Source organism: Panthera tigris, chromosome D3 (genome assembly GCF_018350195.1).
Source record: "Panthera tigris isolate Pti1 chromosome D3, P.tigris_Pti1_mat1.1, whole genome shotgun sequence".
NCBI classification, from domain to species: Eukaryota; Metazoa; Chordata; class Mammalia; order Carnivora; family Felidae; genus Panthera; species Panthera tigris.
The window spans coordinates 29,272,948-29,284,621 of NC_056671.1; the positions used below are offsets into that span (position 1 = coordinate 29,272,948).

At 53.7% G+C, this 11,674-nt stretch overlaps 2 protein-coding genes across 2 annotated transcripts; one reads left to right on the forward strand and one right to left on the reverse strand.

Annotated features, from left to right (window-relative positions):
* The first annotated feature begins 1,274 nt into the window (after positions 1-1,274).
* On the forward strand, positions 1,275-2,045 carry LOC122232584 (tubulin alpha chain-like). Its single transcript, XM_042962224.1, has one exon. It carries the CDS (start codon positions 1,564-1,566, stop codon positions 1,942-1,944), a length of 381 nt encoding a protein of 126 aa, XP_042818158.1. The 5' UTR covers positions 1,275-1,563; the 3' UTR covers positions 1,945-2,045.
* Positions 2,046-3,423: 1,378 nt separating this feature from the next.
* On the reverse strand, positions 3,424-11,113 carry LOC102968211 (mitotic-spindle organizing protein 2B). Its single transcript, XM_042961657.1, has 3 exons — positions 10,913-11,113; positions 10,550-10,698; positions 3,424-3,686 (listed from the first exon to the last, which is right to left on the reverse strand). The coding sequence occupies exons 1-3, from the start codon at positions 11,074-11,076 to the stop codon at positions 3,529-3,531; spliced, it is 471 nt and encodes a 156-aa protein (XP_042817591.1). The 5' UTR covers positions 11,077-11,113; the 3' UTR covers positions 3,424-3,528.
* Between the last annotated feature and the right edge of the window lie 561 nt (positions 11,114-11,674).

Consider the following 11,674-nt stretch of genomic DNA (forward strand, 5'->3'; position numbering starts at 1 on the left):
TTCCTGAGTTATCACATTGTGTATCTGTGTGAGAATTTTCTTTTTCCAGAACAGAAAAAGTTTGGGGAAGGATTTTGTTGCCGCTTCTGGGTGAAAGAATTAGTGTGGGAAAAATAGTTTTAGGACTTAGAAATGTAGCAATTTTCAAGGGCATTTTGACAATTTATGTGGATATTTGAAATCGGGGTAGTTTCACTATAAACATCAGTGTTCCTAAATCCCACGTCATTCTTCAGGCATAAGGAAATTAAACCAAACCTAAATGTCCCATGCAGCATTTGATTTTAACGAAAAATGGTCATGGATGTTTTCGGAAGAAATGGCAACATACTCATTTCTCTGTTAGTAGGATTGGCAAGTTTGGACAGAGGCTGCCTCCAACACAGTTTGTGCCAGTCTTCCATCTGATACAGAATAGGAAACTTGCTGTAGCTCTTCAGCTTTGTCCAGTACTTGGACGCTAAACTGTCGATGCTTTCCATCTGGGAAAATGTGCTTCCCTCTGCCTTGCTTTCCATGCCGCCTAGCTGGCTCAGACCTTACTGCTTCTGGTGGGCTTGCTGCAGCGGGTCCTTCACTAGCCCTTCCTATTCTGGGTTCAGGGATCGGCACAGTTGGCAGACCAGCCATGTAGAGTTTTATGTGGACACACCCACACCTGTTCATTGGTGTCTCGTTGTGGCTGCTTTTGTGCTCCAAAGAGAGAATTAAGCAATTGTGACAGAGACCATGTGGCCCACCCAGCCTAGAATATGTGCTGTCTTGCTCTTTTTTTTGTTAACGTTTATTTTATTGTTGAGACAGAGAGAGACAGAGCATGAACGGGGGGAGGGTCAGAGCGAGAGGGAGACACAGAATCTGAAACAGGCTCCAGGTTCCGAGCTGTCAGCACAGAGCCCGACGCGGGGCTCGAACTCAGGCCGTGAGATCACGACCTGAGCTGAAGTTGCACACCTTAACCAACTGAGCCACCCAGGCGTCCCCTGTCTTGCTCTTTATAGACAAAGTTTGCCGACCCCAGCTCTAACTGACCCTGTGTATCCCTGCCCAAACCTCTGGTCGTGTTGTCTCCTGGTTTGGAAACTTAGAATGCCTCCCCTTTTGGACCCAGCCCTCGAATATCACCCCCTTTCTCCTACTTAGCACACACATAGGCCACCTCCTGTTGCAGTAGTAGCAACAGTCCTAGGACCTGAGGGTGTGCCTGTCGCCCTGTTATGCACAGGCTGGCTCATTTGGTAGGAGACCGGGGGTACGATCTCCCCTGGTGATAACAACCATAGTACTCTGAATCGAGTGGAAAAGGTTTCAGCTCCAGAAATGAATCCCCATCTTGTAGAAGCCTATGGGGAAAATAACATGAGGAATACAAAGCAGTGTCCCCTTTTAGAAGAAACAGCCCTGTTACCTGAGCACCTGTCACATGTCTCAGTTGCTGGGACACAGCCCTTCAGGCAACTTGGGACTGAGCCGGGAGCCAGGGCTCCTTTCCCCAGTTTTGCTGGTCTGGAAACCAGCACCCTGCTCACCTGACACCTTGCCGGGCACAAAGAAGGCACCTGCATGTCTTTTGTTTCCATGAAAGCAGCTACCATTTCTGGGTTTGACACAAGTTTCACAGACTGTTTTCTTCCCCTTCTCTGGCAGGTGGGCATCAACTACCAACCCCCGACTGTCGTTCCCGGAGGGGACCTGGCCAGGGTGCAGCGGGCCGTGTGCATGCTGAGCAACACTACCGCCATTGCCGAGGCCTGGGCCCGCCTAGACCATAAGTTTGACCTCATGTATGCAAAGCGAGCCTTTGTGCACTGGTACGTGGGGGAAGGCATGGAGGAAGGGGAGTTCTCCGAGGCCCGGGAGGACCTGGCAGCTCTGGAGAAAGATTATGAAGAGGTGGGTGTGGATTCCGTGGAAGCAGAGGCTGAAGAAGGGGAAGAATACTGAATGGGGACATGGCTGGCAGGCATTCCTCTCTCCCTCTCTCTCTTGCCACCCTGCAGCACAGGTGGTTTTCAGTTGTTTCCAATTAAAGTTTCTGTATGAAACTTCGGTCTATTGTGATGCCCCTTTGGGATGCACTCATGCGACTGCACAGATGGGTGGGACCCCAAGGCCTGTCAGGCCGTGTGGAAAGCTGTCCTGGGCTGCACTGTGAGTTGTGTACAGCACTACCTACATCTGTAGGGAGCCAGTGCATACTTGACATGATCTGCATGACCTGGGGAAAACAGTTATTTCCAAATTGAGGTTCCAAAGCACAAAGATTTCCTAGATTCTAGCGAAACTGAGTTAGGCTTTCAATTGAATTTGCAATTTTTCAGGTTTCTCTGTTGATGGCACATGGTGACTAATGTGTAAGTTTGGAACTGGAGTTTGAACACCTGAGGTCCATGGAAGGGGGCTGTCCACAAAGTCCTTAATGCTGTGGGTCAAATGTGTAGGGTGAGGACATTCGGCAGGGGCGGGGGGGGTGTGTTGGAGTTTTATTGGATTCTCCATGGCATTCACAGTCACAGGGTGAGCTCTAGATTACGGTTCATCTTTGACTTTACTGTGCACGTAACCTGTAAGACAGCATTTCCACTCCACCCTCAGACCCTTGCAGCTCTACCCTGGGAATGGTCTCGGCAAAAGCACTGCACCTTTCTCTTTAGCGAAACATGTTGACGTGCATTTATAAAAGTTTTAGTAGGGGCGCCTGGGTGGCTCAGTCGGTTGAGCGTCGGACTTCAGCTCAGGTCATGATCTCACGGTCCGTGAGTTCGAGCCCGCGTCAGGCTCTGTGCTGACCACTCAGAGCCTGGAGCCTATTTCAGATTCTGTGTCTCCCTCTCTCTCTGACCCTCCCCCATTCATGCTCTGTCTCTCTCTGTCTCAAAAATAAATAAACGTTAAAAAAAATAATTAAAAAAAAAAGTTTTAGTAACAAGAGTTTGAACTGTGCAGGTCACTTCTATGTGGATTTTTTACAGCATGGTACTGTGAATGTATTTCTCTTACGATTTTCTTTTCTCCAGTTTCCTACAGTATAATACAGTATATAATAGTATATGATATACATAGTGTATGTATACAGTCTATAATACATACGTAAAAGATGTGTTAGTTGACTGTATATTAACAGTAAGGCTCCCTACTAACAGTAGGCTGTTGGTAGTTAAGTTCTGGGGAGTCAAAAGTTACGCTGGGATTTTCAACTATGCAGGGGTTGGTGCCCCTGACCCCCATTTGTTCATGGGCCAACCATACAGAGATTTTTCTGTATGACCTGAAAATAAGGTATAGTAGGGTGAAACCACTGGTTTAGGTCAGTTGGTTGTTACGTTCAGCTGCAGTACATCCAGGCCCACAATGCAAAACTGATTCTCAATCTTTGAGCCTTAATGTATTCAAAAGGTGATAGAAAACAGCTTGGATGGACCCTCGGTTTTTCACAAAGCTTTATTACCAACCGGAGGAAACCACACGTAGCCTCTGCTAGGAGGCTGGTGGAGCCCACAGCTGGGTGGCGTGAGAAGTCTGCCCGTCTCAGGTGCTGCTCCGAGTGGGGCTCTTCCCCGGCCCGCCCCCCTTCGGCAGCCTGGTAGCACTGGGTTGTCGGGGCATTCTTTGGCTGGATCCTTCCCGGCCGCCACGTTCTGCCAGTGCTGGGCCTCCACCCAGAGCCGTGCTGCCTTTGTTTCTCCCTGAGCGGACGCAGAACACAATTGTTAGGAACCAGGGCAAACTCCACAGTCGGCACACCTACTACATCTGTGTTCCTTGCACATTACGTCTGGTACATCTCTGTCCGACCTTTCAGCCAGGGATCCTCTCAGCTCTGAGCCCTGAGGCTGAGGACCACCTGGAGAGGGCACATCCAAGAGAAGTCCTCGACAGAGTGCAAGAGGCCCTGGAGCATAGGTCCTAGGACAGAAGCAGCACGAGGAACAATGGGGAAAGTCCGCAAGGCCCATTTAGGGAAAGGTGAGCTCAGCCGGTTGACTCCTGCCCTGGAGAGTGTAAGGAATCGCCCGACCACCAGCAGCACAGGAGGGCTCGCCACCAGGGCCACCACTTTGAAGCCTCCCCTGGCGCTCCCTGCTCCAGATCACCCACAGCTGAACTGCTGGAAGCACATCCATCAAGAATGGAAGTCAGGCTTTTGCATTTGGACCTTGGAATCTTTCCCTCAGGCATTTCCCTGACTACCTCAAAGTATTTTGCAAACTTTTGCTGGTCAAGCCTCTTGCTCTCAAGTTCAGCTCCAGGATCCTGTGACTGGCTTCATGCTGAGGCTTGACTGCTCAGAGGAAGCTTGCCCTGACCACAGGTAGTCACATTCAGATGGAGACCACTGGTGCAGATATCCCTTGACTTGTAATTTACTTACCTTCCCCTCTTTCTGTGAAGACCGGAAGATCTGTAATCACACTTGGGCCAAACTTTATTCTAAAGGAATTCAGGATGTTGACAGCATTCACAAGACTGAGAGGACACCAGGAGGCACAAAATGCGCCCAGGGAGCAGGCTCACCCCCTGGGTCACAGTCCCTCCCCACTGGGCCTTCCCCAGCCAGGGCTCCTCTCTGCTCCAGCCTGGCAGGGTCCATCCTGCAGACTCTGACCAGGGGATGCGTCCCATGTTTGACCCTCAACCTTAATGTCAGTTCTTAGTCAAATAAACAGCCTGCAATGGGGACATGTGGGTTTTTGGAGAAAAGACACCATGAATTTCTTGGGGGCATGTTGAGTCACTCCTGGTTCACCATTTGTCACCTGGAACAAGGGGAGGCACCTACATTTGTGACACTGCAGATCCTGGCTTCTTCAAGACATCAGACTCCCTTTCCATCCTCTCTGACACTACTTTCTCCCCAGGACTCCTACAGAGATAGGACAGCCCTTCCTAAGAGCATTTCTGAACAGCTCCTCCCCAGGGAACAACAGGGGGGCTTTGCTGCCTAGTGGGGTGGAAAGGGTTACCATGGTGCCACTGCTTGGAATTCCACAGCTCAGATTTTCCCCTGCCCTGCCTCCCTGGGCTTGCACAGGTTTGATTCAATGGAGATGTAATAACACGTTACAGAGGACCAAGGGCATGTGGTGGGGTGAAGCTGGGCCAACTCAGCCTGCCAGTGGTTCATGGAAAAAACAAAAGTAGAGAACCGTCACCACACATTTCCTTTTTCCGGTTACACATTCTGATATTCTGGTTCCCGCTGACTGGTCAGTGGGCAAGGATCCTGTCTCCTGTGAGTGCACGAGCCCCGCCACTCTACAGCTCCCAACCTGCTGGTCAGCTATGAGGCCATGTCCCTCTCCAGGCCTGGCCAGACTGGCATAACTCATCTGTAGCACCTGGCCTACCCCTGCATGCTTAGGCATCCTACAGACTAGGCCCAGGGCCCCTGAAGGACCTGAAAATATAGCTCAAGCATAGGCCACCCCCAAAATGGCAGTGTGGGTCTCAGACGTGGGCCCGGGTCTGAATGCAGCTTTTCTTCACCCTGCCATATATCTGAATTTCCTCTCCCCCTCAGTATAATGACCAGGGCCCTTCTGGAAACTCCAGGATGAGAGGAAAGGAGAAAATAGCAAATAATGTTCATTTTTAACCTTGATGAGGCTGACAAACCCTGGAAATAAGACACCAATGTAAATTTGAGCCATTAAGAAAACCATCTAACCGTTTATCGAGCTCTGCAATTCTTGGAACCTTCAGGAATCACATGCTCTCAGTTAGTGGAGAGACCCACTTAGGCCTCATGCAGAGCTGGGGAGGCATTCTGGTCTGAGGAGAATGGTGTGAGGGCCTGTCAGTGGACAGACCTGCTCTGTCCTGGACACAGCAGGGGACTTTCTGCAACCGGTCTTACCTGCCCCAGCTCCCTGCAATGGGGTAGTTAGGGTCCGATGGATTGGAGGGCAGGACTGAGCCAAGGGTGATTATAGGCTAGGGTGGGTGGCAGTGACATGCCCCCAGGCCCGATGCCTGAGGAGCCCTCACGGGTGTCAAAGACAATGAGCACTGAAGGTTAAAAACAGCCTGGCTCACGGTGTTAAAAAGTTGGTGCTCCTCCTACCCCTAATACCTGCCCGAACCGCCCCCAACCCCAGATGAAGCAAAACCCCAAAGGCAACCCTAAACACACCCCCTGCAGCTGGGGAGCTGGCCCGCCCCAGCGGGACCCACTGAACCATTTAACTCTGGTGTGGCCCATGTGATCCCAACTCCCCATCCCCTGCAAGCTCTGTTGGCAGAGGTGCGGGGGGATCAAGTGTTGACAAAAAGCCCAGAATGTGAGAAGCTGCTCCCATCTTGCCCATGTTCCCCGGGAGTGGCCTTTCTCCTGCATGGTGGGAGCACTCCCTCGTGCTCAAATGGGCCGGTGGGGCCCCTGCGGTCAAATATTAGTGAGGGGCCGTAAGCGGACACTGGATGTGTGTGTGAGGAAGGAAAAGAACAAGGGGGTGAGGCAGCATAGCAAGTGCCCTGATATCCTCAAGGCTGGCTGGCAAGGTCTGGTGGCCAGGGTGAGCGTGCAGCCAGGACCACCTATCACTGCTACTCGAGAGCCCACCAGAAGGTCTACACCCACCAGCCAGTCCTGCCGCCCTCTCTGGCTGAGCACACAGAAGTGGCTTAATCAGTGCTTCCAGAACACATACAGACATAATGACAAAGACTGATGTGCACCATGGACATGCATACATGCACTTTTGACCCTTAACTGGGCCTGTGCTTCTTAGGAGATGTGACCCTCTCCTGCACACATGCGGTACATACAGCCCTGACTCAGTGTTTCAGGCAAAGTACAATTGTTCTGGAGCAGCGCTGTCCCAACAGAAATATGATGTGAACCACATGTAACTCATTTTCCAGTAGCAACATTAAAAAGTAAAAAGTTGGGGCGCCTGGGTGGCGCAGTCGGTTAAGCGTCCGACTTCAGCCAGGTCACGATCTCACAGTCCGTGAGTTCGAGCCCCGCGTCGGGCTCTGGGCTGATGGCTCGGAGCCTGGAGCCTGTTTCCGATTCTGTGTCTTCCTCTCTCTCTGCCCCTCCCTCGTTCATGCTCTGTCTCTCTCTGTCCCAAAAATAAATAAAAAACGTTGAAAAAAAAAATTAAAAAAAAAAAAAAAGTAAAAAGTGGGGGAGGGGCCGGGTGGGCTCAGTCAGTTAGGTGTCCGACTTCGGCTCGGGTCATGATCTCATGGTTTGGGGGGTGGAGCCCTGTGTTGGGCTCTGTGCTGACAGCTCAGAGCCTGGAGCCTGCTTTGGATTCTGTGTCCCCCTCTCTCTCTGCCCCTCCCCCAGTTGAGCTCTGTCTCTCTCTCTCTCAAAAATAAATAAATGTTAAAAAAAAAAAAAAGTAAAAAGAAACAGGAAATTAATGTAAATCATGTATTTTAATTAACCTAAAATGTGCAATATTACCATTTCAGCATGTAATCGATATGAAAATTACTTGTGAGGTATTCTTTTTGTTCCAGTTCTCTGGCATCTGGGTGTCTGGTGTATACTTAAACTTGCAGTGAGTCTCAGCCGCAAGCCCTGGGGGGCCCATGGCTCCTGTATTGGACAGCGCAGCTCTGTGTAGGGCTCACAGCTTCTGCATACCAAACTTCATCTTACACATTCCAGAGGAACATCTTTTTAAAGCATACAGTTTCCCTAAACCTCAGCAGAGAACACTCGACCGAATTTTATTTTTCCTTGGTGACCACACCCTCATCATGACAAGCATTTACCCTCTTTGTGCTCTTAGGGTCTTCTGTTTCCCCATGTTCTGCCTAGTAGAGCCAGGAATGGATGAGCTTGTCAGTGACAGTCCCCACAGGCCACCTGGATGCTGTGCATGCTGCAGCTTACCAGATCAAACTCCTGGGCGGGCCTCCAGCCCCTGGTCTGCAGCAGCTGCCACCCCAATTCTGTGGGAAACCTAAGGCCAGCGAGCCCTAACAGCCCCAAACCCCCATCATGATCCTAGGCCACCACAGTCCCCCAACTGATCACTCTGACAACTCTCCTCATTTTTTTCTACCTCAGATTCTGCCCAAGGTCTGTGTGGACAGACAGATTCTGCAACATGTGGCCTCAGAGCTCTTGATCTCTGATGGCCTCTGCCTCTTGGCCACAGCACACTCCTGGCATGGCCCCTCATGTGCCCCACTCCCCTCCACTGCCTCCCCACCAACCCCCTCTCCAGGCTGCCCTCTACCCTCACTGGGCATCTCCCCAGGACCTCTATGTCCTCATATCCTGGCCACTGGCTGCCCAACCCAGCAGACCCAAGGCATAAGCACTTGAGAAAACCCTGTGGGGCCCAGCACTCCACGCCACTCCTGTCCCTATGCTTGGGGCTTCTTCCCCACCTCTCTCCGAGCCCCTCTATGTCAGTGCTCTGAGCACCAAAGCAAACCCACTCCACCTCTGGGCTCTCCGCCCTCCCTTTCCCACCTCTCCCCTCCAAGCTCAGGCCTGCTCCCACCAGTGACCTGGGCCCACATCTCAGGCTGGAGCGCTCCCCACTACTCCTACCTCAAAGGGCTGCAGGGCAACAGGACTCTGAGCCTGCGTAACCCTTGCTGCTCCAGCAAGGCTGGCTACACTGGCTTCCTCCTGTCTCTGTCACCATTGGTGTATCTAGCCATCTCCCAAACTGGAAGGGGGACCTGTCCATCTCACAGCCCCCCTGAGCCCTCAGCGCTGAGAGCCAGCCTGGCACCCAGTCACTGGGTGAGCAAGCAGCAACACCCCCTTGAAAGAGGAGGGCTCCATTCCCAGTTTCTCCCTCCCTCTCCCCACTGATTCCTCAACTCAGCCTTGTAGTCTACTGGCTCTACCCTGACCTGCCCCTTGGCCCTTCCCCATGCCGAGTTTCAGGTGGCACCTAGAACAGCGAGGTAGGTGATGTGGGAAAGGATACGGAGAGCACAGCCAGGGCATCTGTGGGATCTCAGCCCCTCACACGCCCCTGGCTCTGGGCCTCCAGCCTCACCACACCGGGCAATGCCTGGAAGGTACCCTCAGCTCAGGAAACAGGCAGGAAAGGACAATCACATCTTACCCTCTAGGCTACCTGTCAGGTGACAGCATCTAAGCAACCAAGGCGTTTCTCACACCTAAGGCTTCCCTCTCTACAGCAAAGTAAAGGCTCTCCTGCCCCTTGGCCTGTTGCCCTCCTCTCGGGGTGAGGGCACCTCTACAGAGCACAAGTCACACCTGGCAGAATTGGCCTCTGGGGGCAGGGGGCGTTGGTCCCATTCCAGCAGTACTGCAAGTGGTCTCTAATAAACCAAGATCTGAAATTGTGTCCCCAATCCCTAAGCTGTGTAACAGGGATGGCCCATAGGGTCCTGCCCTGGCAGTTCATCTCCAAGTTGCTCTGACTCTCGAATAGGGGCCACAGCAGTTTCCACAGAAACAAGAAAGAGCACCAACCCCCAGAGATAAACCAGTAAACGCAACCTGCAAAAGGAGAGAACAGGCAGCAAGAGAACCGGAGGGAACCGGGGGGCCCTGGAGAGAGAGGCGAGTGCGTGGCAGCTGGGCCGTGGAGCAGAACCGGAGAGGCCGCAGGCCGCGGGGCCGAGGAAAAGGAGGGCCTTGCAGGGGAACTACAGCTCTTGGCAGAGAGAAAGGAGGCCTCTGGAGGTCAGAGAGAGACACAAAGAGAGCAGACAGAGCGTGGATCAGTAAGGAAGCCTGCGCTCCAGTGCCCAGGGCCTCTCAGGAAAGGGGGCGTGGGTACCCAGGGCCCTGGCACTCCCTCCCACAGGGACCCAGCCTGCCCCCCACCTGAACGTCGGCCCCTTCTCAGGATGTCTGTGAGTGCCCGAATGCTTCTGGCCAAGCATTCAGGTTGTTTCTGAAACTGGGAGCAGATGCGACACACCAGGAGGATGCAGCTGGAGCTCCACTGTGACACCTTTGTCATGGGCACCTGCTTATCCCCCAGTCATGCCTCTCGAGAGTGAGGAGGCCCCTCAAACTTGAGCCCAGTGCGGTGCCCACTCAGGCCTCTGCACCCTGCGTGTCTAGGGCAGCCAGGGGCTGCCATGATGACCCGTCCTGCAATCCGAGGAAGAACGCTCAGCTGGCTAGACTCCTGGGCAGCACCTGGGCCCAGATGGGGTATAGGCTAAGGGGTGGCAGTAAGACCTCTGCCTGCCCCGCTCCCTGAACACTTTCCTGGAGGCTGTACACACCGTGAGAACAGGAACCAAAGCCACCTTGTTCCCGTGTTTGTGGAATGAAAGCATTTCTACCCAAGGAAGGAGGCAGAATCCCACATGAGGCTTAGCCTGCTGGCCACCCTGGACACCCACTTTGCGACCACCTGATCTGGACTTGCATATGTAGCAAAGGGTAGCAAAGAAACGAAACTGGGGACTGGAAACCAAAAGGCGAGCCCTTGGGCAGTCCCTGTGCGTCCTGGGACAAGACGCACAGTAAGGCCAGGCCACTCAGGACCAAGCCCACCTTGTGTCTGGCACCGCCCACGTGCCTCCCCTGCCACCCGCCTCCTGAGTCACAGGGGCAGGGAGCACCGGGCCCAGCTCTGACCTCGGGTCTCCGGGACGCTCGATGTGGGCAGAGACACGGCCACAGGGTCCTGGGGCTCGCTCGCCAGCCTCTGCCCAGCACACATGGACTTGAGCATCTGGAAGACAGCGAGGGGCGCCACGTTCAGCTTCAGCAGGTCCACCAGGATCCTGGAGAGAACACACGCGGTGGCCAGTGAGCCTTCCTCGCCCAGGCTCAGGAAGGCCACTTCCCTCAAGACCCCAACTCTACTCTGGGCGCTCAAAGGGGTCCGAAAAGGGCGGGGTGGGGGTGGGGGGCTCCTCCAGATCAGAGGCCCGGGCGGGGGAGCAGGGGTGTCTGGGGGGTAGGATGAGCGCGCACTCCCCACCCGCGCGCGCTCACTTGAACACGTCGGGGTCTATGGCGCCACCCGCCGCCTGCGCCAACTCGTAAAGTTCCATCTCCTCGGCGCTCAGCACCTTCTTCCGCCGCAGCGCGAGCTTCTGCAGGGCCGCCTCCAGCCCCGGGGGTGCTCCCGGCCCGGGGCCCGCGCCCGGGGCCGCCATGTACCCGGCTAGCGGGAAGACGAGCGCCCCGCCCCGCCCCGCCCCGCCCCGCCCCGCCCCGCCGCGCTCCCTCCTCTGACCCCGCCTCCGCCGGGCCCCTCCGGCAGCTCCCACAGCGCCTTCTACTGGCTCCGCCGGTCGCTTCTCTCCCTGCAGCGCTACCGCCTGGCCTGCCCCGCAGCCCTACAGCAGAGGGCGCAAACCGGTTTGTCTCCTCTCCGCCGTTCGATCCGCAGAATTTACCTGCGGGATGATGAGGGATAAAAGCAGAAAAATGTTCATCTTTAGCCCAGAAAGCTGATAGCCTGCATAGTTTTGATAAGGATCAAATAAGTACTGGTTGCTACATTCTTAAAGGGTCTCATGACTGCCTGTATGTCTCATCGATAGTTAATACCGAACTGAATGATAAGCACCAGAGAAATCTTGTGACAGTAGTTTTAGGAGTAGAAATTGCAAGAAGACATTTATGATCTATACTCCCTGCACGTCCTCTCCCCCCTGAACACTAAGCATATAACCACTAGCTTCATACAGCAAAAATGCAGCTCTTTCGGCCCACAAGTCCTGTATCGTGCTACCTAAATGAACTTACTAA

What these genes read in the sequence shown, in the direction of transcription:
- LOC122232584 (XM_042962224.1), top strand. Translation starts at nt 1,564, where the DNA reads ATGTCTTTTGTTTCCATGAAAGCAGCTACCATTTCTGGGTTTGACACA.
- LOC102968211 (XM_042961657.1), bottom strand. Translation starts at nt 11,076, where the DNA reads ATGGCGGCCCCGGGCGCGGGCCCCGGGCCGGGAGCACCCCCGGGGCTG. An exon ending in ATAGACCCCGACGTGTTCAA is followed by an intron (nt 10,699 to 10,912) that starts GTGAGCGCGCGC and finishes TGTTCTCTCCAG; the next exon opens with GATCCTGGTGGACCTGCTGA. An exon ending in GAGCGTCCCGGAGACCCGAG is followed by an intron (nt 3,687 to 10,549) that starts GTCAGAGCTGGG and finishes GCGTCCGCTCAG; the next exon opens with GGAGAAACAAAGGCAGCACG.